The sequence below is a fragment of the Suricata suricatta genome, chromosome 12, assembly GCF_006229205.1.
Source record: "Suricata suricatta isolate VVHF042 chromosome 12, meerkat_22Aug2017_6uvM2_HiC, whole genome shotgun sequence".
NCBI lineage: Eukaryota > Metazoa > Chordata > Mammalia > Carnivora > Herpestidae > Suricata > Suricata suricatta.
In genome coordinates, this window is record NC_043711.1 from 15,772,361 (window position 1) to 15,797,704 (window position 25,344).

Sequence of the window (25,344 nt, forward strand, 5' to 3'; positions counted from 1 at the left end):
ACAGACTGAAATTCCTCCTTGATTCTATGCTGAAGAAGTGTCCAGGGGTCCTCACTTGCCTGTTACTCCCTGGGGTGAACCTCCATCCCGAGACACGACCAGAATGCACCCCTGGACCCAGAAACCCGAGGGGGATAAATAAGACCCCTGCTAAGCGGTACTTCCGGGTCTCAGCCCGTATAGGAATCATGCCTGTTTCCCTTCCAATGCGTCTTGTCCAAACCGGCGTGGCCATAGAGTCATCTTAGAGGACTGAGTGGGGAGCTGCCTTCGGGACCCCTGGGGATCTAGCCAATCACTTGACAGATGAGGAGATGGAAGGGCAGAGGGGAATATCCTGAGGAAGGCAGCAGTCTGGGACTCCAAGCCTCCTCCCCACTGCTCCACACTGCCCCCTGGGGGCGAGCCGGCCGTCACATCCTCAGCAGTCCTGACCCTGGACACGCAGAACCCAGGGCAAGGGCCCGGCCCTAGTGGTGAAACTAAAAGCCAGCCAGCAGCCAAAACAGAGATAGAGCGTTAGTCAGTCTGGCAGCATCCGAGGGCTCCCCGCACCCACACAGCTCCGGCAGACACAAGGCTGCTCTTCGAAGAACCAAAATCACGGTCCCGATTTTCTGAGAAATTGTATATTGATTCGTTTGCTACTCATTTTGTGACCCCATGATTTTGTGAAACATGAAGCACGCTAGAGTAGCCCACGGAGGGCTGATGTCTGGGAAACACTCTACCCTGGTCATATCGTTTGATCTTGACCACAGACCTATCGAATAGGTTTGTGTGTTGGGTTGCGGTGTGTGTGTGTGTGTGTGTGTGTGTGTGTGTGTGTGTGTGTGTGCGCGCGCGCGCGCGTGCACAAGCACGTGTACGTGTGTGTGCTTGCCCTCATTTTTAAGAATAAGAAAACTAAAGGCTTGGGGGAGTTTCAGAAAATTGTTCAGCATCAAGTAGTGAAAGGGTGGCGGATGCTGCGACCCAAGCTTGGAGCAAGGCTGCGGGGCCCAGTCCTTAATCATTCCCTCTGAGTTACACGCACCGTCATGGTTGTGATGACCAGTTGCTGGGCTGTGTTGTAACACAAGCAGACGCCCTGGGACGCTGTGCTATTTTTGTAGCTTTTCTGGCATGCCCCAGCCATCATTTCCCCCCGTTCTCCAAGCACCAGTCATTAGCTTCCCTCTTTCAGCTTCTAGGTTGCTGATACTACCCTGCTCTACACAAGGACCCCAGGGAACTGATTTTGTTAACATTTTATAAGATTAACCCTCTCTAGGAAAGGATCATGGGATGAGTAGCTAGAGGGTGATGTTGATCGAGTGTGCCCTATTCTGGATGGGGATGCCTCGTGAGCCCCTTCCCATAAACCCATGAGGCAACCAGGTACTCAGCCCATTCCACGGATGAGAAAGCTGAGGGCTGGGGTGGGCTTCAAGCTCAGTCTGGCGGCAGAGGCCACCCGGTTAGCCCTGCGTTATGCTGCGTCCCTAGGTTTGGGGTCTCCTCCGCCTTTCTCAGGCCGCACCAGTCAGTGCTTCTGATTCTGTCTGAAACAGAAGACCGCAGAGGGCACTCGTGAGGCTCAGGCTGGCTCTCTGCCGTGTGGTCGGCTCGGCCATCAACACCTGGTTTTTTAGGTAAGTAACCAACCACCGAGAAAGCTCCATGTGACCACACGTGCTCTTGTCCCAGAATCCTGAGCCGGACCCTACGCTTCTGTCAGTTCTGCTCCCTTGATGTGGAAAATCCCTCCTGGCTACAGGTAGACCTCGTCGGAGGGAGGCTCTCTGCTGCCTGCGTCTCTGGCATGGCGCAGGCCCTCATGGATGCCAGCCAGTTGGCAGGGCTGCCAAATGGTGACCAGGTAGAGGAAATTCATAATGACGCACCCCAAAATACACCCAACCCCCAGCAAGATGGGAAAGATGGGTGATGTGTTTTGCTCACAGGCCAGCCTCCAGTGAGAGCCCTTCAGATGGCCAGTTGTTTACACTCACAGAGAAAAATCGTGCTGGGGCGTGTGGGAGGGGTGTGGGCTGGGGCACAGGGGCGGGGGACAGTGGGTGGAGGGGACCGCAGGCTTCACGTGAAGCATCCCCTCTGTTCCAAGTTGGCTTCAGGGGCTCTCCTGGAAGGCAGGTAGTAAGAGGGGCAGAATCTCTCCTGCTCAGCCTCCTCAGTGATAAGCCCTGTGGTTTTCTACACATAAACCATTGGCCTCCGAAGCAGCTATTTCTTTGGACAAAACGAGAAGGTTTGGCCCGATAAATGTGAATGTTTTTCTAGGGCTGACATCCGTCAATCCTTCTCTTTTCTAACAGACTCTGTGTAGTGGCCTGAGCAGAAAACAAAAGAAAATAGTGTCCTCAGGGAAGCCTGTAAATAAACGTTCAGACCAGAAATCTAGTCTCTGACCTATTTTAAGTTCAATGAAAAAAAAAAAAGGAAAAAGAAGAACTGTTCTTTGATTTTTTTTTGGTCCTGAAATGTAGTTATTCATTAAAACTCCGCCTCCCCCCTGTAGAAACCATGCATTTCCTAGTTTTACGCTGCCTATATGTTTGATCTGCACAGCTCAGCTGGCCAGAGCCACTGAGACATCCGCTCCCTTACACGGACGCGCCTGGTAAGTCACCCCTCAGCCACCCCGCCTGTGCGTTAGCTCAGCTTCTGTGATGAGTGAAGGGCTTTACAGGAAACCCTAGAAGACCAGACAAACAGCTGGCGCTCACAGAGCTATCTTAAAACATAATCTTTGAGGGGAGAGAAGAGTTCGAATTTAGAATGAGTTTCAGGCTGTGATCACATCGAAGATACAAAACAAGATTGTGAATGAAAGGTGGTTGTAAAGGGAGCAATATTTAATAGGAAGGAAGGAAGGAAACAAGGAAAGAAGGAAGGAAGGAAGAAAGGTCACCTTTCAAAAGAAAGCTTTTCAGAGAGATGATTCTTGGCCAAAATCTTGGCAGAATGATCTTCTGGGAAGAACAGACACTGACCAGGCAGGATGCCCTCTGAATGTGTGTCCAAGTTGTGTCCAAGTTCACTTCTTTGGTTGGTTGGTTTGTTCCCAGAAAGGAGGGAAGGCTAAACATTGTCCAAATTAACACTGGATTGCAAGTAGCAAATAAAGTGTCCCTTTCCTGCATCAGCTCTGCAGCGCATGTAGCATATGGCTCTGGCTCTGCCTCTGGCTCAGAATCTGAGGTGATATTTTCTGTATGCGGCTCCCAGCTACCTACTCTGAGGTCCAGGGAGCATGAAACCCACGAGGACTCATTAAAGAGACTTCTAAATAGGAAGTGGAAATGCAGTAGTCCGGGGTAGCCAGGTGGCTATGAAAGTGCTGAGCAAACCCAAAACACACGGCGCTGAGATGTTTTCTCCTTCGATGGCTTGTGGGGGGCAGGGGTGGGGGGGGAGAGCCCTTCCTCATAGCAACTCAGGAATGGTAAGCACCAATGGCAGCCTGGAATTTACGCCTGGCTACCGGCTCCTGTGGCCTTCTCGGGGGACTTGGGCACCAGCCCATCTCATCCTGACTGCATCAAAGTGCCAGGCTGATGGTACCATGCTTCAGCCCCTCACCAAGAAGCAAGAGACGAGGTAGCTGTGGATAAGAGTGCAGGCTGCCTGCATTCAAACTCAGCTGCTTTCTAGCTGTGTGTGGTTGGGCAAGTTACTCATCCTCTCTGTGCTTTTTTTGGTTCTGATCTGCAAATGGGGACATGAGCTGACTCATAGGGTGACACTGAGGAGTAGTTGAGCGTAGGGGTGTGAAGGGGTTGGCCCACAGAGTGCCCTTGGGGGCCATTACCGGCTAGCAGCACACTCTCGGGGGGACGCCAGGCACAAGCCCACACCAGGGAGGGGCAACCACGCAGAGATCGTAAGCACTGGGGTCAGTTTCTCAAAGTTGTTATCAAAGCTTCATTCGCTCCACGTGGATACAGAGCACCAGGTTTTATTTGGTCAGACGATGCTTTTGTGAATCCCCCCAGTCATGCTCTCCATCTAGTGAGCAGAGGTGATAGCAGCGATCCTTCCTTTTCCTGAAAAGGTCTTTTTTTTCCTTTCCTTTTCTTTTTTTTGGCCAAACAAGGTAACTCCGTTAAATGCAGACATCTAGATACCAATGCTGAAAAGCCTATTCGTGCATAAGACAGTTTGTACCCACGGCGGACCGCTAAGTCCGTTCTGGGGCTTTATAGAAGATCACTTTTACTTTATTCACAGTGTTGGGTAACATGGATTATTATGAAACAACGAGTCCATTCTACGACATAGAATATGAGCTCTCGGAGCCCTGCCACAAGGCCGATGTGCGGCAGGTGGCGGCCAGGCTCCTGCCTCCTCTCTACTCCCTCGTGTTCATTTTCGGCTTCGCCGGCAACCTGCTGGTGGTCCTCGTCCTCATCAACTGCAAACGGCTGAGGAGCATGACCGACATCTACCTGCTCAACCTGGCCATCTCCGACCTGCTCTTCCTCCTCACTCTTCCGTTCTGGGCCCACTACGCTGCAGACCAGTGGGTCTTTGGAAATAGGATGTGTCAACTCCTGACAGGGGTCTACCACATAGGTTTCTTCACCGGGATCTTCTTCATCATCCTCCTGACCGTCGATAGGTACCTGGCGATCGTCCATGCTGTGTTTGCTTTAAAGGCCCGGACGGTCCTCTTCGGGGTGGTGACAAGCGTGGTCACCTGGGTACTGGCTGTGCTGGTCTCTGTCCCAGGGATCATCTTTAGCAGGTCCCAAAAGGAGGGTTCTCGTTTTACGTGCAGCCCTCACTTTCCAGCCAATCAGTATCGCTTCTGGAAGAACCTGCAGGCACTGAAGATGACCCTCCTGGGCCTGGTCCTGCCCCTGCTCGTCATGGTCGTCTGCTACTCCGCCATCCTCAAGACCCTGTTCCGCTGTCGCAACGAAAAGAAGAAACACAAGGCTGTGAAGCTCATTTTCGTGATCATGATCGTTTACTTTCTCTTCTGGGCGCCCAACAACATCGTCCTGCTCCTGAGCACCTTCCCGGATTCCTTTGGCCTGAATAACTGCAGTAGTTCCAACAGACTGGACCAAGCCATGCAGGTGACGGAGACCCTGGGCATGACGCACTGCTGCGTCAACCCCATCATCTACGCCTTCGTCGGGGAGAAGTTCAGAAACTACCTCTTGGGGTTTTTCCGAAAGCACATCATCAGGCCCTTCTGCAAACACTGTTCTATCTTCCAGGGAGAGGCCCCCGACAGAGCCAGCTCGGTTTACACCCGGTCCACTGGAGAGCAGGAAATCTCCGTCGGCTTGTGACCTGGGCCAGGTGTTTGTACGCAGCCTGGGGGCTGGAGTGATTCTTTTAAAAAGGAAGTGACTGTCATAGAGGATCTAAGAGTCACCCATGCATCTGGCATCTGAGTATATCACATCGTTGGAGCCTGTCACTTCCAGAAAGCCGAATCAATGCACGTTGATGACAGGGCAAACCTTCTCTTCTCCCCTCTGCATGCAGCGGTTTATTGGCACACTCCTCCTCTGCCGCAAAAGTTCATTATAGAAAAAAAGATCCTCGGAGAACTGCTAATTTTTGAGCTTGGTTATCTGGACAGGAACAACAGAAGTAATCAAGACAGGTACCTATGTTGTCTGACCTGCTCAAGGCCACAGGTGCAGGTTGTAAATGTGCTGAAAGCTGGTGCCTGTGGTGACGCGTTAAGAAACGAGCCCTTCCAGGAAAGGTCTCCCTGTCACGGGTGTAGCTGGTAAGTTCCACAGGTGATCAGGGCAGGGTAAGGACTGGGAAGCCTTTTTCAGGGAGAAGGAGAAGGGGTGAGGAGGGGGGAGGCTAAGCTCCAGGTTGCACATACGCCCGGCGGCTCCGTGGTGGGAGGCCGGCAGTGGCCGGGGAAAGGATGGGTGAGCCTGGACCGTGGGGAGCGTGCACAGTCCCGCTTGCCAGAGCCACAGCAGAGCCGGGGAGCCCCTGGGCACCGCTGCAGAGAGCTCATTGCGCGGCCGAAGGGTGGCCTAGAAGGATGGACTTTGAGTTCAGGTGAGGCGAGGAGTCTTCCATGTAGGTGCAGACACCAGGGACGGTGGCACCCTCACAGCATGTAGGGAGAGAGTCAGTGGGACTTGGGGAGGGCTGGGGTTGGAGGTGAGGGGCCGTGGGGAGGCAGAGGGAACCTCTAGGCTTCAAGCATGCGGACTGGAGACATCCTGAAGGAAGTCTTCGGGCATGGAAAGGGGACAGGGTTTGTGTCAAACCCGGGAGGGGCTGGTGGGAGACGAAGGTCTGGTTTTGCAGGCTTGAACGCAGCCTTCTGAAGGCAGAAGCTGGGCTGACTCTCGGTGGCCACCCCTGCCTTCAGAGGTGTCCGCCCCTTCCCAGCTCCCACGACGGGGCGTCTCCAGGAGGCTCGGATACACTAGGTTTAGGAAAGGCGTGAGTCTGAGGGCCAGGAACACTTTTACGACAGATGTGACATCCAGGTGAGGACTGACTGTGTGGTTAATGAGCATTAAGCAAAGAAGCCCCGGAGAAGGGGGGCAAGCCAGGGTGATTAAGTTCCTGCCTGCCGGGACACCCCACTGCCTAAGCGCTGTCTTCCAGCGTGAGGTCTCCGTGGGCAGAGGGCAGAAGAGACACATTCATTTGGAAACAGGCCACCTCCAGCTGACTCAGCTCTAAGAAGCACAATTTTACGGAACTTTGTGTTTCGGGCTGAGTGTGGTGGCTTCAGACACTCCTTCCGACGCCTTCTCTGGACACTCCGTGCCCCCAAACACTAAGAGATCTATTCCTTTCAAAGAGAGGGTCATGATTTCGTGTTTGGCAGTTGCTACTTATTTGGTACATGCCTGAGATTATTTTGGATTTGGGGAGTAGCTAAAACCATTTGGGAAAGATTAGATGAATAGACATTAAAGTAGGGAGACTCACTCAAGAGATAAGGTATCAGAATAATAAGAGGTGCTACGGATTTTTCTCAGCTCTGAAATGTGACCTTGAGAGCATGGGTGTCAACGGGGAGCAACCGGAAGTGCTCTTAACGTTGTTTCAAGGGTACAAATATCATATGACCCTAGCCTCTGGCTCAACTCAAAGGCACTCTGCTATCTTTGTGTATGCATGCATATCATGTATGATACGGTATATCTTATGTATATAGAAAGTTACAAATTGCTTGGAAGAAAACCCTAACCTAATAAAAACCACCCTCTAAAATAACTGACTGTTTTCCTGTTCTTTCAGTCAAGTGCACATTTAGAGAATAGCATTCAAAACCTAGAAAGCTGTGTGCCTGGGTGGCTCAGTTGGTTAAGCAGGCAACTTCGGCTCAGCTCATGATCTTGCAGTTCATGGGTTCGAGCCCCGTGTCGGGTTCTGTGCTGACAGCTTGGAGCTTGGAACCTGCTTCAGGTTCTGTGTCTCCCTCTCTTTCTGCCCTTCCCCCACTCCTGCTCAGTCTCTCTCCCTCAAAATTAAATAAACATTAGAAAAACCAAAACCATAAAAGCATTTTGTAAGTAACGTTTTGGAAAATTCCATATGTACACACACACAGAACTATGCTTCTTTTGAAATATTTTTTAAAAGTTGCCCCCTTCCTGAGCCAAATTGCCAAAATAATTTGTTTGAAGATGCTCCTTCTGAGGGTGGTGTATCTGACCAACAGATACTGAAAACTTTCAAGTTTCTAATCTAATTCTACTTCTGGAGCAAAAGAATTGACACATTTAAAAAGAGAAGAGAAAAGAAAAGCGATGTGTTGTGTAAGCCCATGCCAGCTGTCTGTGTTTGAAAATGAGGAAGACCTAGAGGTGCCTGGGTGGCTCAGTCAATTAAGCATCTGACTCTTGATTTTGGCTCAGGTCATGATTTCATGGTTCATGAGTTCAAGCCCCATGTTGGGCTCAGCGCTGATGGGGTGGAGCCTGCTGGGGATTCTCTCTCTCTCTCTCTCTCTCTCCTCTCTCCTCTCTCTCTCTTTGTCCCTCCCCTACTCACATGTGCATGAGTGTGTGCTCTCTTTCCTCTCTTAAAATAACTAAACTTTAAAAAAATTATTACAAAAAGAAAACGAAGAAGACATACAATGTCACACTCTGGTCATTGCTCTGTGCCCAAATTGCAGACACATGACGCATGAGGACCTGGCTTCTATAAAGGTTGTTTTTCTTTCATTTCAAATCCCTTCTAAAAACTTGCCTGTGATTGCAGTGATGGCCATGGATTTGTCCTTGACATTTGGAATTCTGTGCACGTGTCTCTTATCTCCAGAGAGGACAGGTGTTCTGGGAAGAGGCGACTGGCCCAGGTCACATTTACAGCCTGGGGCCGGCTGGTCTGCAGGCTCTCACCTTCCAGACCAGGTAGGGCACTGTCCTGCTTAGACATCCGGGGAATGGGCAGAAGGCAAGGGCTTTCTTGTAACAACCAGAAAGACTGACTTCCACCTCTTAGTCAGCAAGAGGCACGACCCAAGGAAAGGAGGGAGGGGACTGAGTCTGAGTAGAGGAAGGGTCCAGGGCACACTCCCACCCACCCGTCCTCTGCCCCAGTCCTTAAGTTGACAAACAGGCTTGAACACATCGTGACTCTCAGGGTCTGACTCCACTCACCACGTCCTGGGTGAAGACACCCCGCTCCCCCACCAGGGGCCTCTGTCATGGAGAGAGTTACCCAGGTGCCATGGATAGAGTCCAAGTAAAGTGAACCCCCTTCGCAGGGAGGAAAAATGTGCAAATTCAAAAATTAGGATTCCGGTCACACTTGTATTCTAAGGTTCTAGAAGACTAGTGCTCTAACCCCTGAGCTATTAGGGCCTTGCCCAAGGTTCTAAATACCTCTAGCTAAAGGCTAACAGTCTTGTCACTGTCATGATTAAATCAAGTCATTGGGAGCGCCTGGGTGGCTCAGTCAGTCAAGCGTCCGGCTTCAGCTCAGCTCATGATCTCATGGTTCACGGGTTCAAGCCCCGTGTCAGGCTCTGTGCTGACAGCTCAGAGCCTGGAGTCTGTCTTCAGATTCTGTGTGTCCCTCTCTCTCTGACCTTCCCCTGCTCATGCTGTCTCTCTCTGTCTCTCAAAAAAAAATAAATTAAAAAAACGTTAAATCAAGTCGTTGATTTCCTATCCAAAGGAAGGACAGACTCCTCAACACAAACATAGGCTTTTCTTGGTTGGCTTTCTGATGAAGGCACAGGGGGTGCGGAGATGTGAGCATGGGGCATGCTCACCTTGAGGGCGTGGAGGGCTCCCCGAACCTGACCCGTGGCTGCACCCATGCAGAGACAGGAACACATTTCCAGAGCTCTTTTGCTTTTAAGTAAAACTCACTTTGAAAGTCCTGCTTGGTATTTTTCTGAAACACAATCAAACTTTAATATTTCTATAGATAGATGTCGCAATGGTGCTATAATTTCTAGGGGTTTTTTGGTTTTGTTTTATTTTTAGATAGAGAGACAGAGAGAGAGTGAACGCATAGGGGGAGGAGCAAAGGGACAGAGAATCTTAAGCAGGCTCCATGCCTAGGGCAGAGCTCAACTCGGGGCTTGATCCCACTACCCTGGGATCACAAGAGCCGAAATCAAGAGTTGGCTGCTGGACTGACTTGAGCCACCCGGACACCCCATGCCTTCAGTTTTTGCTATAAGTGTTTTTATTTTGGGCTTCATATTGTTACTACTTTGATTATAAGTTCTGTGTCATTGTGGTTCCGTTACTTTTTCTTATGGTGATAACTAGTGTTTTAAACACTCAAAAAAGTCTTTTCAAAGAACTATTGGAAAGACCTTCAGGGCCATTAAGAACCTTGGGCTATACTGCCCCCCTGTGGCCACCTTGGCATCCAACAAGGGCGCGCCACAGCCAGCCTGGACTGGGGGAGTTTATACGTTTGGCTGCTTCGGGTTGGTCTCTCCTGCCACCATGCGTGTTGTGCACAAGCGGGATTTCCACAGGGTAGATAATGCTCGACTCACTGAAGAGGAAAAGGAGTGCCAATGGAGGACACAGGTCGATGCCTGCGGTGAACTGAAGGTCCCAGCTGTCTCGAGCCGACCTCTGCAGATCACTGAACCCACAGCCGTGCAACAAGGTCACAAAATGTTTCGTGACAAAGTATTTTTCACCATCTGTGAAATGCCACAGGCACCTCCCGTGTGTCTCCCGTGTAGGCCCAGCAATGGCTGCCGAGACCAAGTGTTTGAAGCAATCCACTACGATTTCGAGACGGGGGGGATTTCTCCTTTATTCACACTTCCCTTTCTCTATTCCTGTGCTCCCCTCGCGGTGATCCCTCTTCATGGTATCACATCATCTGAAAACAGGAAGGCTGTTGAGGACCCGGCAGCCCAACCCCTCACTTTATGGAAGAAGAACAGAGCCCACCCCCGGCGCCAGACACACTGACCTAATGGGTGTGGGGGGCCTGGAGCATCAGGCCTGGCCTCGTTCCCAGGGGGTCCCCGTCGCACCTGTCAGCCAGTGATGCGCCCCTGAGAAAAGCAGGTGGGAGCCTCCTGACTCCCAGCACCCACATCGATGTGGGAGAGAGCGGGACCCGGAATTCGTGGGGGCCATGCTCACAGCCGCTGGCTTCATCTTAGCTGCTCTCTGGAGGTACCTGGGGAGTTTTACCCATAGTGACACCCAGTCCCACCCCAGGATTCTGGTTTGATAGGTCTGCAGAAGCTCTACGTTCTTTTTAAAAATTTTTTTAAATGTTTTTTATTTATTTTTGAGAGACAGAGAGACAGATCATGAGCAGGGAAGAGGCAGAGATAGAGGGAGACAGAATCCAAAGCAGGCTGCAGGCTCTGAGCCGTCAGCACAGAGCCTGACGTGGGGTTTAAACTCATGAACCGTGAGATCATGACCTGAGCCGAAGTCGGACGCTCAACCGACTGAGCCACACAGACGCCCTGGAAGCTCTACGTTCTAACCGAGCCTGCTAGAGTGAGGTCTGCTGTCTGAGGAAGATCCCGCGGGCCTAGAAGTGGGTGGCACACAGGCCAGGGAGGGTCCGAATTCAACTCTTCGACCCTCATGGCAGAACATTAACTGTCTTCCCACAAGCTGGTCTCTAAAGCATATGCATCTAACCTTACTTGGCGATATAAAATATCTCTATTCGAGGCTCCAAGCATCTTGCTTTCATTTCTGCTTGTGGATTGGGTTTTAACCCATCCATTCCAAGTGAAAAGTAAACAAAAATGGGATGTCTGTTGCCCATGCGGAGCTTGGCGGCTTTAGATTCAAGACAGAAGTCTCTTGGGTAGAAAAGGTCTGTTCGAGATGTTTTATAAATGAATATTGGTTTTGCTTATATTGCCAAAAGCCCCACCCCCACCCTGTTTCCGTGTCCGTCCAGGGGGCCATCACTTTTACTGTGTCCAGTAAAGAATTATCCCTGAAGACCTGGAAAACTCTGGAAGTCTGTGTCAGCCCCGGGTAAGGTGATGGTAATTCTGAAGAGAGAGTAACACAGCAAACAAAACAGCAGCAGCGCCCATTCACCCTAAAACTCCTGCTTATTTCCACCAGCTAATATTCCTCAAAAATCCCCTGTAAGAAAATTATGATTTTTTAAATATTTATTTCGTTTTGGAAGAGCACACGTAGGGAAGGGGCAGTCAGAGGGGGACAGAGGATCCAAAGCGGGCTCCGTGATGGCGTCTGACAGCAGAGAGCCCTGTGTGGGGCTCGAGCTCACAAACGGCGAGATCATGACTTGAACCGAAGTTAGACGCTCAACCGACTGAGCCACGCAGGCGCCCCAGAAAATTATGATTTTTTTTCTAACGGATCATCAAATTGGGGCTCTCTGTAGATTGATTATCTTACTCCTTCCTACAGGATGGAAAGTGGAGCCTGGTGGATAAAAGAGTGGGGATTTCAAAGTTAGACTGACTTGAGGTCCAGCCTTGAGGCTGCGGGAGCTTGGGGACGTGGCTCAGAGTTTGTCTGTGGACCTCAGAGTCCTTCCCTGTAATTCTGGATGATACTAACATCTATTAACATCTGCTAGTTACGTCAGTGTGTAGTATCCAGATCAGCCTGACGGGAAGGACTCCCTGTAATGATGGAGATGACTCCAGATTGGCACCGTTCAGCACAGTGGCCACCAGACTGGTGTAAAACGTGGCTAATGTGACTATGGGACTGAATTTTTATTTTTATTTTTATTTTTTAAATTTTTTTATGTTCTTTATTTATTTTTGAGAGACAGAGAGACCGTGGGAATAGGGGAGGGTCAGAGAGAGAGGGAGACACAGAATGTGAAGCAGGCTCCAGGCTCTGAGCTAGCTGTCAGCACAGAGCCTGATGCAGGGTTCGAACCCATGAACTGCAAGATCGTGACCTGAGCTGAAGCCAGACACTTAACCGACTGAGCCACCCAGGTGCCCCGGGACTGGATTTTTCATTTCATTTCATTTTAAAACGTCCAATGCATATATGAATGGACAAAGGTAAATCTGGCATACAGTAATTTTCAAGAAACATCTGTATATAACTTGGATTCTGGGATCAGGAATTCCTAGGCAAGTTGTAATGCTTCCAGCCTCAGTTTCTTCATCTGTGATCTGGGGCCAACAGCAATACCTACTACGTTTGTGTGGAGGATTAAAGCGCATGTTGGTTTAATGCAGCGCCTGGCACGGAGAAGTTCTTGTAACTGTCATCTACTCTGGAGGCAATGAAGTCACCAGTTTCTTATCATTTGGGAGTTGCTTCCTGAGCCTAGATCCAGACTCACAGGTGTCTCCTTATCTCCTGTGTTTACACAAATGTCAGATGCTAGCATTCTATACTGCACCTTGGTTTTTTCCACTTTACGATCTGAGGCAAGTTTCTGAAGCTCTCCGTGCCTCAATTTGGCCATCTGCGGAATGGGAGAATGGTACCAACCTCCCTGATTGTTCCAAGGAGTTAATGTGCTAACTGGCATGAGATAATATGCAGCAGATAATTAACAACCACCTGGTGAATTTTGGCTATTAATATTGCTTCTCGTTGGCCATGCAGAGCTTATGTTTATGCAAGTGAACTTGCTTTTTTTAATGCTTATTCATTTATTTATTTATTTATTTATTTATTTATTTATTGAGAGAGAGAGAGAGAGGGAGAGGGAGAGAGAGCATGCATGTGCACACACACAAGCAGGGGAGGGGCAGAGGGGGAGGGAGAGAGAGAATCCCAAGCAGGCTCCACACTGTCAGCACAGAGCCCAGTGTTGGGCTTGAACCCACGAACTGTGAGTTCATGACCTGAGCTGAAATCAAGAGTCAGACACTTAACCAACTGAGCCACTCAGGCACCTCGCAAATGAACTTACTAACTTTTTCTTTGATTTCTGGGTTGATGACATGGTTAGGAAAGCCTTCCCCGTGCTGAGATTGCAAAACTCTCCCATTTTTCTTTCGAAAGCCGTCATGGCTTCATTTGTTACAATTTGTATTGCTCTTTCTGGAATTCATCTTGCAGTGCCGAGGAAAGTGGGAATCCAAGGTTTTTTTCTGCAGATGGCACACCATCCCCCCAAGAACATTTATTAAATAATTTTCCTACTAATTTTAAATGCCATTTTTTGGTCCAAATAGTTAGCTTTATTTTTTTGTTTATTTTTTATAATAGTTTATTGTCAAGTTGGTTTCCATATAACACCCAGTGCTTCTCCCCACAAGTGCCCCCCTGCATGACCATCACCCCCTCCCCCCTCCCCCTCCCCTTTCAGTCCATGGTTCATCTCCAGTATTCAGTAGTCTCCCTTGATCTGTGTCCCTCACTCTTCCCCGCTCTCTTTCCCCCTTCCTCTCCCCATGGTCCCCTGCCAGGTCTCTCCTGTTAGACCTATGAATGCAAACATATGGTATCTACCCTTCTCTGCCTGACTTATTTCGCTTAGCATGACACCCTCAATGTTATCCTCAATGGGGAAAAACTGAGAGCTTTCCCCCTGAAATCAGGGACATGACAGGGGTGTCCACTCTCACCACTGCTCTTTAACACAGTGCTGGAAGTCCTAGCATCAGCAATCAGACAACAAAAGGAAATAAAAGGCATCAGAATCGGCAAAGAAGAAGTCAAACTTTCCCTTTTCACAGACGACATGATACTCTACATGGAAAGCCATTTTTTTTTCAGAGAAAGAGTGGAAATGATGGTCTTCCTGTTTCTAGTTTTGAGACTCCTATGTGTTCTCTAAGCTACCATTTTATTTATTTATTTATTTACTTACTTACTTATTTATTTATTTAGAGTCGGGGGGGGGGGGGAAGGGCAGAGAGGGAGGGAGACACAGTGTCTGAAGCAGGCTCCAGACTCTGAGCCATCAGTGCAGAGCCTGATATGGGGCTTGAACCTACGAACTGTGGGATCATGACCTGAGCAGAAGTCAGATGCTTAGCCAACTGAGCCATGCAGGCGCCCCTTAATGCCATGTTTATAATATTTTCTCCCCTCCCCCCATAGTTGCCCTATCTCTGTGTGTTCTGTCAAATGACTACATCTCCGGGAATTGTTTAATGTGCTTTGTTCCCCGGGGAGGCCCCTCAATGCGCGGGGCTGGGCCTTCTGCTGCTGCACACAGCACACACTGCCACTGCTTCTGTGATGTGAACGTTGATCAGTGGGATTGGGGACAGTCAGAGCCACTAGCGTCCCCCACAGCCTTTGGTGATCTTTTCAAGGGCCATGGCAGTGGTCACAAATTCGAGAGGCCGCCTGCCTACCACCAAGGCCAGGTGTGTGCTGTCCAAGGTGAGCCAATCAGATTCTTGCTCCTAAAATCGATGACCATGAATGCAGAGTGGCCGGCAGTGCCCTGGAGGGGGACTCCAGACTGCCTGGGAAGATGCCCCAACGCAGAGCTGCCTGGTGACGAGGGAGCGTGGGGCCAGCCAGGGCAAAGTACAGGCTAACGACACACGCCCCTCTCCCGGGAAGGGTATGGGTGGTATTTCTTGGACACTCCTGGCTGCCCAAGAACAAAGGAAAGGGGTGTAAGTGCTTGCGTGGTGACGTGGGAAACTGAAATTAAATTCCCTTACTGCTTACAGCCCAGTGACAAGTCCTTGAAACAGGCAGAGGGACCTCCCTCTAGGAGCTCAGTGGCCTCCACGATGACACTTTGCTGGGGGCAGAGGAGAATCTTGGCTCCACATTGTCCTATCAGGTCATGAGGGTGGAGCCTCACAAGTGGGATGGGTGCCCTAGTACGAAGGGACCCGAGGACCCCCCCCCAGGATCCTGAAAGTCTACTTTAACATATAAAAATCCCTTTGGAAACTTCCTTTATCTCAACCCCCCCAAGGTATATGCTGGGAATCACCCTCCAAGCATATGGCCCCTGATACACATCTGAAGGGTCTCATAACTGAGGTTTTTACTAAACGGTAATAAATAGCATTTTCCTAACAACAGCTAGTCCCTCAAGGTTCTGGAAACATTGCTTCCAAAATTCCTTAGAGACTGACTCTATCCAACCCCCTCCCCACCTGAAGGTTCGTGATCAGTTACCCATCACAACCCCGGTGCAGCTCTTTCTGCCCTCAGTCCTGTCCCATGCTGTAATAAAATCACCTATGTGCACCTAAGAAGTCTTCAAGAATTCTTTCTTGGTCGTTGGTTCTGAACCCCACCACCACCCCAAAACCCCAGCACCTGGTGTCCCGTCTTTCCCAAGAGAAGACACTGGGCAATTCCCTCTCTCCTGTGGTCCATCCCGCATCACCGCTGGGTGAGCCTGGCCCTCCAGAGTACAGACACGAAGTCCCCCCTTCTCCCACACTCAGCAAGAAGTGTTTCTCCTCTCCCTCTGTTACGGCTGCCCCTTTCTTTTTCCAGATGACTTGATGGGTTTTCGTGTACACATTGTTTGCCAGCTGTTGTAGACTGTTTGTGACACCCCCAAATTCATCTGTTGAAATCCCGCCCCTCAATGGGTTATCTTAAGAAATACTAATACTTTGGCTTTCATTATTACATCAGATGAAAAAAAACAATTCAAAGAACGGTTTTCATTTCCTATGATCAACAATAAAACCAAGTAGAAAAATAAGAGTGTATTAAAAAAAAAAGATACTCAAGTACTTTTCAAAGAACTTATATCCATTTTCTTCACTACACACACTCATACAGATCAGGTCATGAGGGTGGAGCCTCACAAGTGGGATCGGTGCCCTGGTTCGAAGGGCCCCGAGAGCTTGCTCCTTCTCTCTGCCCCGCCCCTGCGAGGACAAAATGGGAACACGGCCATCCGCACACCAGGGAGGGGGCACCCCCAGACAGCACACCGGCTGGCAGCTCCGTCGTGGACTTCCAGCCCCCAGAAGTGTGAGGAGCCCTGCTGACCTCTCAGCTGCCCAGTCTGCGGAATTCGATACAGCAGCCTGGGCTAAGAGCCAGCCCTTCTTCCACGAGGTGTCTGTCCTTTTGGAAATCGCTTTCTTAAGGGACCTTAGGTTAATCACACTAGACTCTGGCTTTTGGAGGATGAGCCCTTTCACCCTTCTCAAAGCACCGCCCCCATCCCCACAGTGTTCCTCCCCTTTCCTCCACTCCCTCCCTCATCAGGCACAGAGTTGGCTCACAGATGAGGCGGAAGGGCTCACTAGTTCAGGACTTGCATCTTAAATTATGCAGTTGCTTACCTAGTGTTTACTGAGAAGCTGCACCTGCTCCTAGGGCGCAACATGGCCTGAGTCCTGCAATCAGGGAATGATGGGGGACTAGAGCCGGAGACCTGCTCCCCCGCCCTGTGAGAGTGAGGGAGAGGAGGGGCGCCTCTCGGTGGAGTCTTCATCCCCGCCCCCCACTCGCCTTCTACACACCCTCCCCATCTGCCTGCCCCCCCCTCCCCGCGCCACCCAGCCTCGCCAGTGCTGCGCTGTCAGAACGGGCTTCCTGGCAGCAGTGATGGCCCAGCTGGAGCCTGGGAACAAGGAGGGACCACGGATGCCTCACGGTTATTTATATCCACACGCAGAAGCACCGATGAAACTAGTCTATAGCCCAACCAACTTTCCCTTGTTCTTTTTGTTTTTGTTTTTAATGTTTATTTATTTTTGAGAGAAAGAAAGCATGCACATGAATAGGGGAGGGACAGAGAGAGAGGGAGATACAGAACCGGAAGCAGGTTCCAGGCTCTAAGCTGTCAGCACAGAGCCTGACGTGGGGCTTGAACACACCAACCGTGAGATCATGACCTGAGCTGAAGTTGGACGCTTTAACTGCCCCCGCCACCCAGGCGCTCCCAAACTTTGCCTTGTTCTGAGCCCACACGCCCACATGGCAGAATGCCACGCCCTCTGACCCCGCGTTCACAAGTGTATGTCCCCTGACCGCCCACAAGGTGCCCTTAGAGCATAGCCATACCAGGCACCTTTCTCTGTGATCCAGCTCGTGTGTGCAGGGGTGGGGGGGGGGTCATACAAGGAGGAAGTACAAGGACAAGTGTGTCTATGTGGGAGGAATTTCAGTGGAAGCCATGTGTGAGAAACACAGACACAAGTTCAGGGAATGGTCAATGGTTTTGCAAGAACCAAAGGAGAGAAGAAGGTGGGAAGAGACAGGACTGTGGAGGGCAAATAGGCCCGGGGCTCTCGGAGCCCAGAGGAGTGCAGCCCACAGCAGGGGTGGGGAGGGGCGGGGTTTGAGGACACTCATACCAAGGCAGGAATGGAGTCAGAGGCCCCAGGCAGAGGTTTGGCTGTGTTCCTTCTGGCACATGGCAGAGGCCTCTGCCAAGGTACAAAGCTCTGGGTGGAGACAAGTGAGTGGATCTGAAAGCTGCCAAGGACAAGGACTCGTCAAGACTTGGACTGAGGGAGCACGGGAGGGAAGAGAGGAGGGCCTGAGCTCCAGCCCAGGCAGATGGGATGTACTGGCTTCAGGGACCATTTTCAGGACAGGTTGGGTTAGAAATCCTGGAGGACACCCAGGTGGCAGTGTCAGGGGAAGCTGCTTTGGACCCAGCAGAGCACACACGCGGAGGAGACCCACAGTCACAGACAGTGTACACCACGAGGTGGACAAATGGGTCCAGACAGAACCTGGAGGCAGTCGGCCAGCAAAGGAGCTCCCCAAAGAGAAGGAATGCCGGGAAAGGCAGGGCCCGTGCAGAGAGGAGGCCACACTGGGAGGGACAGGAAGTGTCAGCAAGGTCAAGTGCTGCAGAGATATGAAGCAAGGTAAGAGCGGAAAAAACATGCACTGACTCTATGATGCAATCAGAAAGACAAAATAAATTAATGGCCGCCGGCTTGTCTCTTTCTGCGCCGTCATGGTCAAGGACACAGAATCGTATTTCCTCTTTCTTCATGGAAAAGCATTCACTTTGTGCCCAAGTTATGGACCCTCTGGAAGGAACAGGTCGAGCCTGTGTAGTTTGAAGGTCCCAGTCAGCTGGTTAGGGGCCCCTTTCAACCACCCTTTCCAGGGGGTGTGGCTGAATCCTTTGGGACAGGAAGGCGATGGGGGCCTTGAACTCTGGTGCAGACATGGGAGCCCCAGGGGCTGCCAGGGAATGGCTGCAGAGCTCAGAGGCCGTCCCATCCCCAGGCGAGCACTGGGTAGGGAGCGAGCACACCTTCCATGTCCAACCACATGGGCTCACGGGGCCTAGACCCCACAAGGGTCCCTGGCCACCCCCAGGGCAAACCCTGTCCTACGCACATCAAATCTGGAGTGAGTTAATTTTGTTAAAAGGAGGGGTGCCTGGGTGGCTCAGTCGGTTAAGCATCCAACTTCAGTCCAGGTCATTATCTCACAGTTTGTGAGTTCGAGCCCCGCATTAGGATTTCTGCAGTCAGCGTGGAGCCCATTTTAGATCCTCTGTCTCCCTTCCTCTCTCTCTCTCTCTCTCTCTCTCTGCCCTTCCCTCACTTGTGCTCTCTCTCAAAAATAAATAAAATATTAAAAATAAAATAAAATAAAAGGAGAATGCCACCTGGCTTGATAGCTTTTACTTCTATTCACAAAAAGAGATTTTTGAAAATCTATTTTAAATATGGCTGCTCTCAGAAAAGTGACTGCCCAACCCGCCAGACCCTGTGGAAACAGGAGTGTGGCCACTTAGGTGGCGAAGAAGAAAGAGGAAAGAAAAGCTGGAGGTTGGGGCCGGGGCTGGGGGATGGCAAGGTCAAGTTCCTCTTCCACTCTTCACACTTGGACAACAATCGGTGACTAACAACAGGACGGTCACGTAGAGTGAGTGGACCATGTGCCCTCACCGGGCACATAACTCCCCGGATGAGCACACAGGGGGCTTGTGGTCTTATGACACGGAGGTTTCAGAAATTTTAGTTTCTGGTTCTTGTTACGCAGGGTAAATGAAATCTGTGGGGAACCCAGTTCCTCCCCCACTCCTGCAGATGGTGCGGTGGGGCTCTGCCCGGATGTCCTTTTCAGGGTCAGTGCACTCACCCTCCCAGCTGCTGGGGACGGGGACCACCTGCGGCCACTGGGACCTGCCCCTCCCGGAGGACAACTGAGGTCAGAGGCTGTGTAATGTGGGATTGCGAAGGCCCGGCCCCTTCCCTCCGTGTGAGACAGCACTGTGGGGCCATCCCGGCCCAGGGTCCCTCGCAGGGTCAGCCGGGGCTTCGGGGTCCACTCCACCCTCTGTCTGGTCCTGCCTCACCCACCCCCTGACAGGGGTGTCTCCCCAACAAGGCCCCTCTGCCTGCAGCTGTCCCACTGAGCTCTGGATTCCCAGGAATTGGATCTGAAGTAGTCTGTCTCTGTTCCTTCCCCACTTGTGCCCGCTCTCTCTCTCAAAATAAATAAATACATTTTTAATGCATTTAAAAAAAGGGGGCGTGCGTGGGTGGCTCAGTCAGTGAAGAGTCTGACTCTCTTGACTTCAGCTCAGGTCTTGATCTCACGTTTCATGAATTCGAGCCCCACATCAGGCTTTGTGCTGACAGGGTAGAGCCTATTTGGGATTCTCTCTTTCCCTCTCTCTCTGTTCCTCCCCCACTTGTGCTCTCTCTCTCTCTCTCTCTCTCTCAATAAATAAGTAAATATTAAACAAATGCATCTAAAATAGTCTGGTTCCTGGTCTCAACTTCTCTTCCACAGAAACTCAGTCCCAGATGCCACGAAGTAAGAAAATGTCTTCCCCTCGGCCCACCTCTGAGGTCAGGACCTGAAGAAGGCGTTAGGAGGAGAAGGGAGGCCAGGAGAGGCCGTGGGCACCTCACCTGGCTAACGCCCACCCAGGCTTTCTGCTGAGACGGGCCCTCCCGCCGGACCCCTTCCCTGCTCCCTCTGGACTGGGCCAGGCCCTTCCCCGGGGACAGCATGAGACTCCCTGGATTAGAACCACTTCTGTACCTGACCAGCTCCCATTAGGACGTCGATGCCGGGGTAGGGGCAAAGGACCAGTCTATTTGATCACCATCTTCTCTGGGGGCCCTGGCAAAGTTCCTGGGACCTGGGAGATGTGCCCTGCAGGGTCTCGGCAGGAAACAAACGGACGCACTCGAGTGAGGCAACTGAGGCAGACCGGTAAGAGCATGTCCCCCAAGGTTTAGACACGGTGCAGGGAAAACGTAGTGGGTTGTGCAGTCCTGGTGCGGGAGGGGACAGGCTGCCACCTCCGGCCAGGAGCAAGGGGCAAAGGAGCCGGGAGGGGCTCTCGAACAAGAGCTGCGTTAGGTCAGGGTCAAGGGACACATCAGCCCCACCAGGAAGGAGCCAGGGAGCTAAACCCCTTGACCTCAGTCTCTACCCTCCTGCCCAAAGCTCCGCCTTCGACTCAGAGGCAGAGGAGTCTGCTGTTAACAAGGTGAGCCTCCAGGACACAGAGCAGGCTAGAAGGTGCTGGAGAGTCCACACAGGAGGACCAAGGGGGGCAATTTCCCAGCCAGCAGGCAGGAGATGTCTGTGAGATGAACAAATAACATTTCTCAACAAATATTTGCTGAATCTTCACTCCATGGGTATTTATTATGTTGATCACTGATGTGAACCAAAGGCACACGCACGAAAAGGCCATGGAGCGTAGCTCCAACACGGAAGCAGACAGCAAGGCCTCAGGCCACGGGTGATGGGGAGCCGGTGCCAAGAGGTCCCCACAGAAAGCTAGCGCCAGGGGAGAGGTGAGCCGGAGGAAATACACCCACAGGCAGGACAACAGGGAAGCTGGTCTGGTTTTGCCTAGACTCCAAGTGGTGGGGGGAACATCTCTGAGACCCCAAAACCTGTGTCTCATGCAAACATGAAGCTCGATTGTATGATGCCCTCAAAATGGGAGACCCCAAAACCAAGAGGCAGCTCAGGCCATGACGCCCCCTCGGGCTCCTGGAGGAAACAAATGCAACCCTCCTCCAGGAGGGACTGCCCCCCCCTGCAGGCCACAGGGTGCTGCTGCAGGGCCAGGAATTCCCAGTACATAGGAACTTACTCGGACACTGCAAACCACATGAGGAAATGAGTCACTGTGAGTGAGCAGGCCTAACAGCCCCTAGGATCACAACCCTGAAAGGCTTCATGAAACTATTCATAGATTAAAGGTATTTTTATAGGGGCACCTGGGTGGCTCAGTTGGTTGAACATCCAACTTCGGCTCAGGTTACGATCCCACAGTTCATGGGTTCAAGCCCCTCATTGGGCTCTGTGCTGACAGCTCAGAGTCTGGAGCCTGCTTCGGATTCTGTGTCTCCCTCACTCTCTGCCCCTCCCCCACTTATGCTCTGTCTCTATCGAAAATAAGTAAACATTTTTTAAAACTGGGTTTTTTATAAAGTATTTTTAAACCTTTTTTTCCCTACGTTTTTTTATTTATTTGAGAGAGACAGCCTGAGCGGGGAGGGGACAGAGAGAAAGGGAGAGAGAATCCCAAGCAGGCTCCACACTGCCAACGCAGAGCTCGACGTGGGACTCGAGCCCACGAAACCATGAGGTCATGACCCAAGCTGAAACCAAGAGTCGAAAGCTCAACCGACCGAGATACCCAGGTGACCCTAAAAAAAATGATAAGGAATCAAAATCCTGAAAACAAAAACCCGAATGTCATTACCGGAGCCCCTGAGTGTGAACAAGCGTGTACTGGACTCTCGTGCCCTCTGGCCCGCACTCAGCACATCGTCTCAGAAAGTGAGAAGCCCAAAAAACCCTTCTGGAAGAGGAGGGCATTTACTCAGTAGGCATTTCTCCTTTGTTTTCCTAGGGACACACAGCCCTCTTCTACCCCCTTGTCTCCTAACTGGAGAGTATTAGGGGAACTCTCGGGACTTACAGAAATTCCCTCTTTCTTCAGTACTGTGCCTGTAATGGGATTAGGTGTAGACAAAGCCGTAAAACTTTCCAAGTTTTGAAACAAGGTTGTACCTTATTTCATGTTCGGTTGCTACTGGCAAATTTTTAGAATTTTTGTTGGAAAAGCTGTTTTGTGGTTATTTTATGGGGTACCAACGGGGGGAGAGGCTGTAAGCCTGTTTCCTTCTACCGTCTTTACTAGAAAGGCCCATACGAGTGTGCTTTTAGACTTTAGAGGGTCTCAGAAACACCAAGCGCGGCTTCAGCCTGGGGGCCCTGGATGTAATGGTGCTTGAACACCACCCACCTTATCGCGAGTTGGGGGATGCTGGACGCCTCCCGCTCACGGGCGTGCGATGCATCCCCTGCCCCCGCTTCACGGGGCAGTTGATGACATCTCCCCCCGGGATGGTGTTGGTGACCCTGGCGAGGCCGGTCTCAGCGGAATGATGGAGACAGACGCCAGGCGGGAGGGGACTGAGTGGGGAGCGAACAATGACAGTGTAGGAAGAGTGGGTTTGGACAACGGATGAAGGCTGCCCAAGAAGAGGGACGCTAGGTCGTTAGGGCAAAGCATGGGCTTAAGGATGGGTTTTTTTTTTTTCCTGGTTCTATTTATTTAGTTTTTTTAATCTTTTTATTTTTTAATCTAATTTCTTGTCAAGTTGGCTAGCATACAGTGTGTGCAGTGTGCTCTTGGCTTTGGGGGTAGATTCCCGTGCTCATCCCAACAAGCGCCCTCCTCAATGCCTGCCACCCATCCCCGCCATTCCCCATCAACCCTCAGTTTGTTCTCTGTGTTTAAAAGTCTCTTATGGTTTGCCTCCCTCCCTCTCTGTTTGTAACTATGTTTTTCCCCTGCCCCTCCCCCATGGTCTTCTGTTAAGTTTCTCAAGTTTCATATTTGAGTGAAAACATATGATGTCTATCTGTCTCTGACTGACTTATTTCACTCAGCATAACACCCTCCAGTCCCATCCACGTCGCTGCAAATGGCAGGATTTCATTCTTTCTCGTTGTCATGTAGTATTGCGTTATATAGATAAACCACAGCTTCTTGATTCATTCGTCAGTTGATGGACATTTAGGCTCTTTCTAGAATTTGTCTCTTATTGGAAGCGCTGCTATGAACATCGGGAAGGATGAGTTTATAGTCTTTATTTAAAGCAGACACCAGGAACATGTCAATATCGCGAAGAATCCAGGAGAGGCTGGAACCGACACAAAAGGGAGAAACAGCTGCTGAGGCCAGAATGCAGGAGGAGAAACGAAAATTTACTATCAGAGGAATGACTCTATTGTGGAGGAGGAAAGAATGGAGACGCCACCACGACATTGAACCCGGAGCCCAGGGGATGGAGAAAGCAGGAGATGGGTCGCCTCCTGGGCACAAGTGTGGGCGGTGGCGGTGGGGGTTCAGGTGCTTGGAACAGCTGATGGAAAATAGGAGAAGGGGACAATTTGGGACACTCAGAAGAGTGACTCAGGAGACTAGAACAGTCTCTAGAAGCTAGCTGAGATGGGAGACCACAGATTAGTGATAGGTCTTCTCTTTGTGGCTAAGTGGTTTTAACCAGACACATGGACTCAGAGAAAGAATGAAAAGGAGAAGCAGATAGATACGGGTTGATCTAAGGCTGGATCTTCAAGGGACGGCAGGGTTTTGACAGAGAGAGCGGTAAGTGACAGACTTAGATCCCGGCGAGACAGGAGGGATGTGATCACCCGAGGGGCTCAGGGACCGAGGCCGGGGGGCTCGAGGAAGGAGCACAGGTGGGAGCAGAAAGTGAAAGGAGTGATGAGGAGTCAGAGCGGTGGAAGCTGTAATTGGGAAAGTGAGCGCAGGGACTGCAAGGCTCCAGTGGTGAATCAACGTTAACGGACCTGAGTGAAGTGGGATTCGTGTGTTCACGGAAGTTATGACCTGATACTGGAATGGGAGTCACCATGGCCGGTTAAGTCGCCAAGGACATGGAGGAAATTGAGGTGGATAGAAGCTCGTGATTCATGGTTTTATTTTAGAAAAGGCGGTGGGGTGAGGGGGGCAAGTGGTGGCAAGGATGCGGTGGAGCAGAGGGTGATACAGTTAGAGGCCTGGGGACCGAAGGTGTCTCTTCAATACCTGGAGCAATGGTCAGCAAGTGACACGGAGACCAGGGATGTCACTTCCTGACCCCAAGTCTGAGGTAGGTGTGAGAGGGAAGGAATACCCTCAAGGGATGAGAAATGTTAGGAATTTTCTGGTATACGTTAAGGAGGTCAGCAGGAGTGTCTGTCGTGGAATTCAGATTCCAGAAGGAGCAGAGGAAGAGCGGAGGGGGAGGGGGGAGCATGGAGAAGTGAGCTGAAGGCGAAGGCAGAGCGAGGTAGATGGCGATGGGAACCAGCGAAGGTACATGACCTGACGAGTTGAGCTGATGGAGCTATCATGGCAATACCTGGTCTCGCGTGTTCCAGAAAGCTCGATCCCAGCAGGCCACAGGTAGAGGGTGGCAGGCAAGACGCTCAGAGAGGGATGCGGTGCTGCAAAGCATTATCGCTCTCCAGCAAGCCAAGGGCTCAAGACTCTAGAGACGATGCCTCCCCTCCAAGGCCAGGTTAGCTTGGCTCCTTCGAGATGGGATGATGTGGCCTAGAAAAAATGGATTAGAGGAAAGGTCTCTGAGAGATCGTAAGGGAGCCTGGAAAAGCTGGGAAAGCCACGGTCTCAAAGCAGATCTGACCCCCAAGTAAAGAAGAGGAGGAGAGGGGTGCCTGGGTGGCTCAGTCAGTTAAGCGTCCGGCTTCAGCTCAGGTCATGATCTCATGGTTCGTGGGTACGAGCCCCGCGTCAGGCTCTGTGCTGACAGCTTGGAGGCTGGAGCCTGCTTCAGATTCTGTGTCTCCCTCTCTCTCTGACCCTCCCCTGCTCGTGCTGTCTCTCTGTCTCTCAAAAATAAATTAGAAACATAAAAAAATTAAAAAAAAAAGAAGAGAAGGAGAGAGCAAGGCTTGGGGATGGGGGAAGCACCAGCCAAAGTCACTATCAGAGGAGCCCACATCCCAGGACTGGGCCTGCCCCGGTGTCCCTCAGACGGTCACT

General features: G+C 51.1%; 1 protein-coding gene across 2 annotated transcripts; it reads left to right on the top strand.

Moving 5' to 3' along the window:
- The first annotated feature begins 2,569 nt into the window (after positions 1-2,569).
- On the top strand, positions 2,570-7,224 carry LOC115274967 (C-C chemokine receptor type 5-like). Of its 2 annotated transcripts, none has more exons than XM_029918523.1 (2): positions 2,570-2,623; positions 4,100-7,224. In XM_029918523.1, the coding sequence occupies exon 2, from the start codon at positions 4,245-4,247 to the stop codon at positions 5,304-5,306; it is 1,062 nt and encodes a 353-aa protein (XP_029774383.1). In that variant the 5' UTR covers positions 2,570-2,623; positions 4,100-4,244; the 3' UTR covers positions 5,307-7,224. The 2 variants fall into 2 exon arrangements, with proteins under 2 accessions (XP_029774383.1, XP_029774384.1); XM_029918524.1 differs by having other exon boundaries at positions 2,586-2,623; positions 4,234-7,224.
- Positions 7,225-25,344: the final 18,120 nt, after the last annotated feature.

Excerpts from the sequence above, each read along its gene's own strand:
- LOC115274967 (XM_029918523.1), top strand. The coding sequence starts at position 4,245 with ATGGATTATTATGAAACAACGAGTCCATTCTACGACATAGAATATGAG.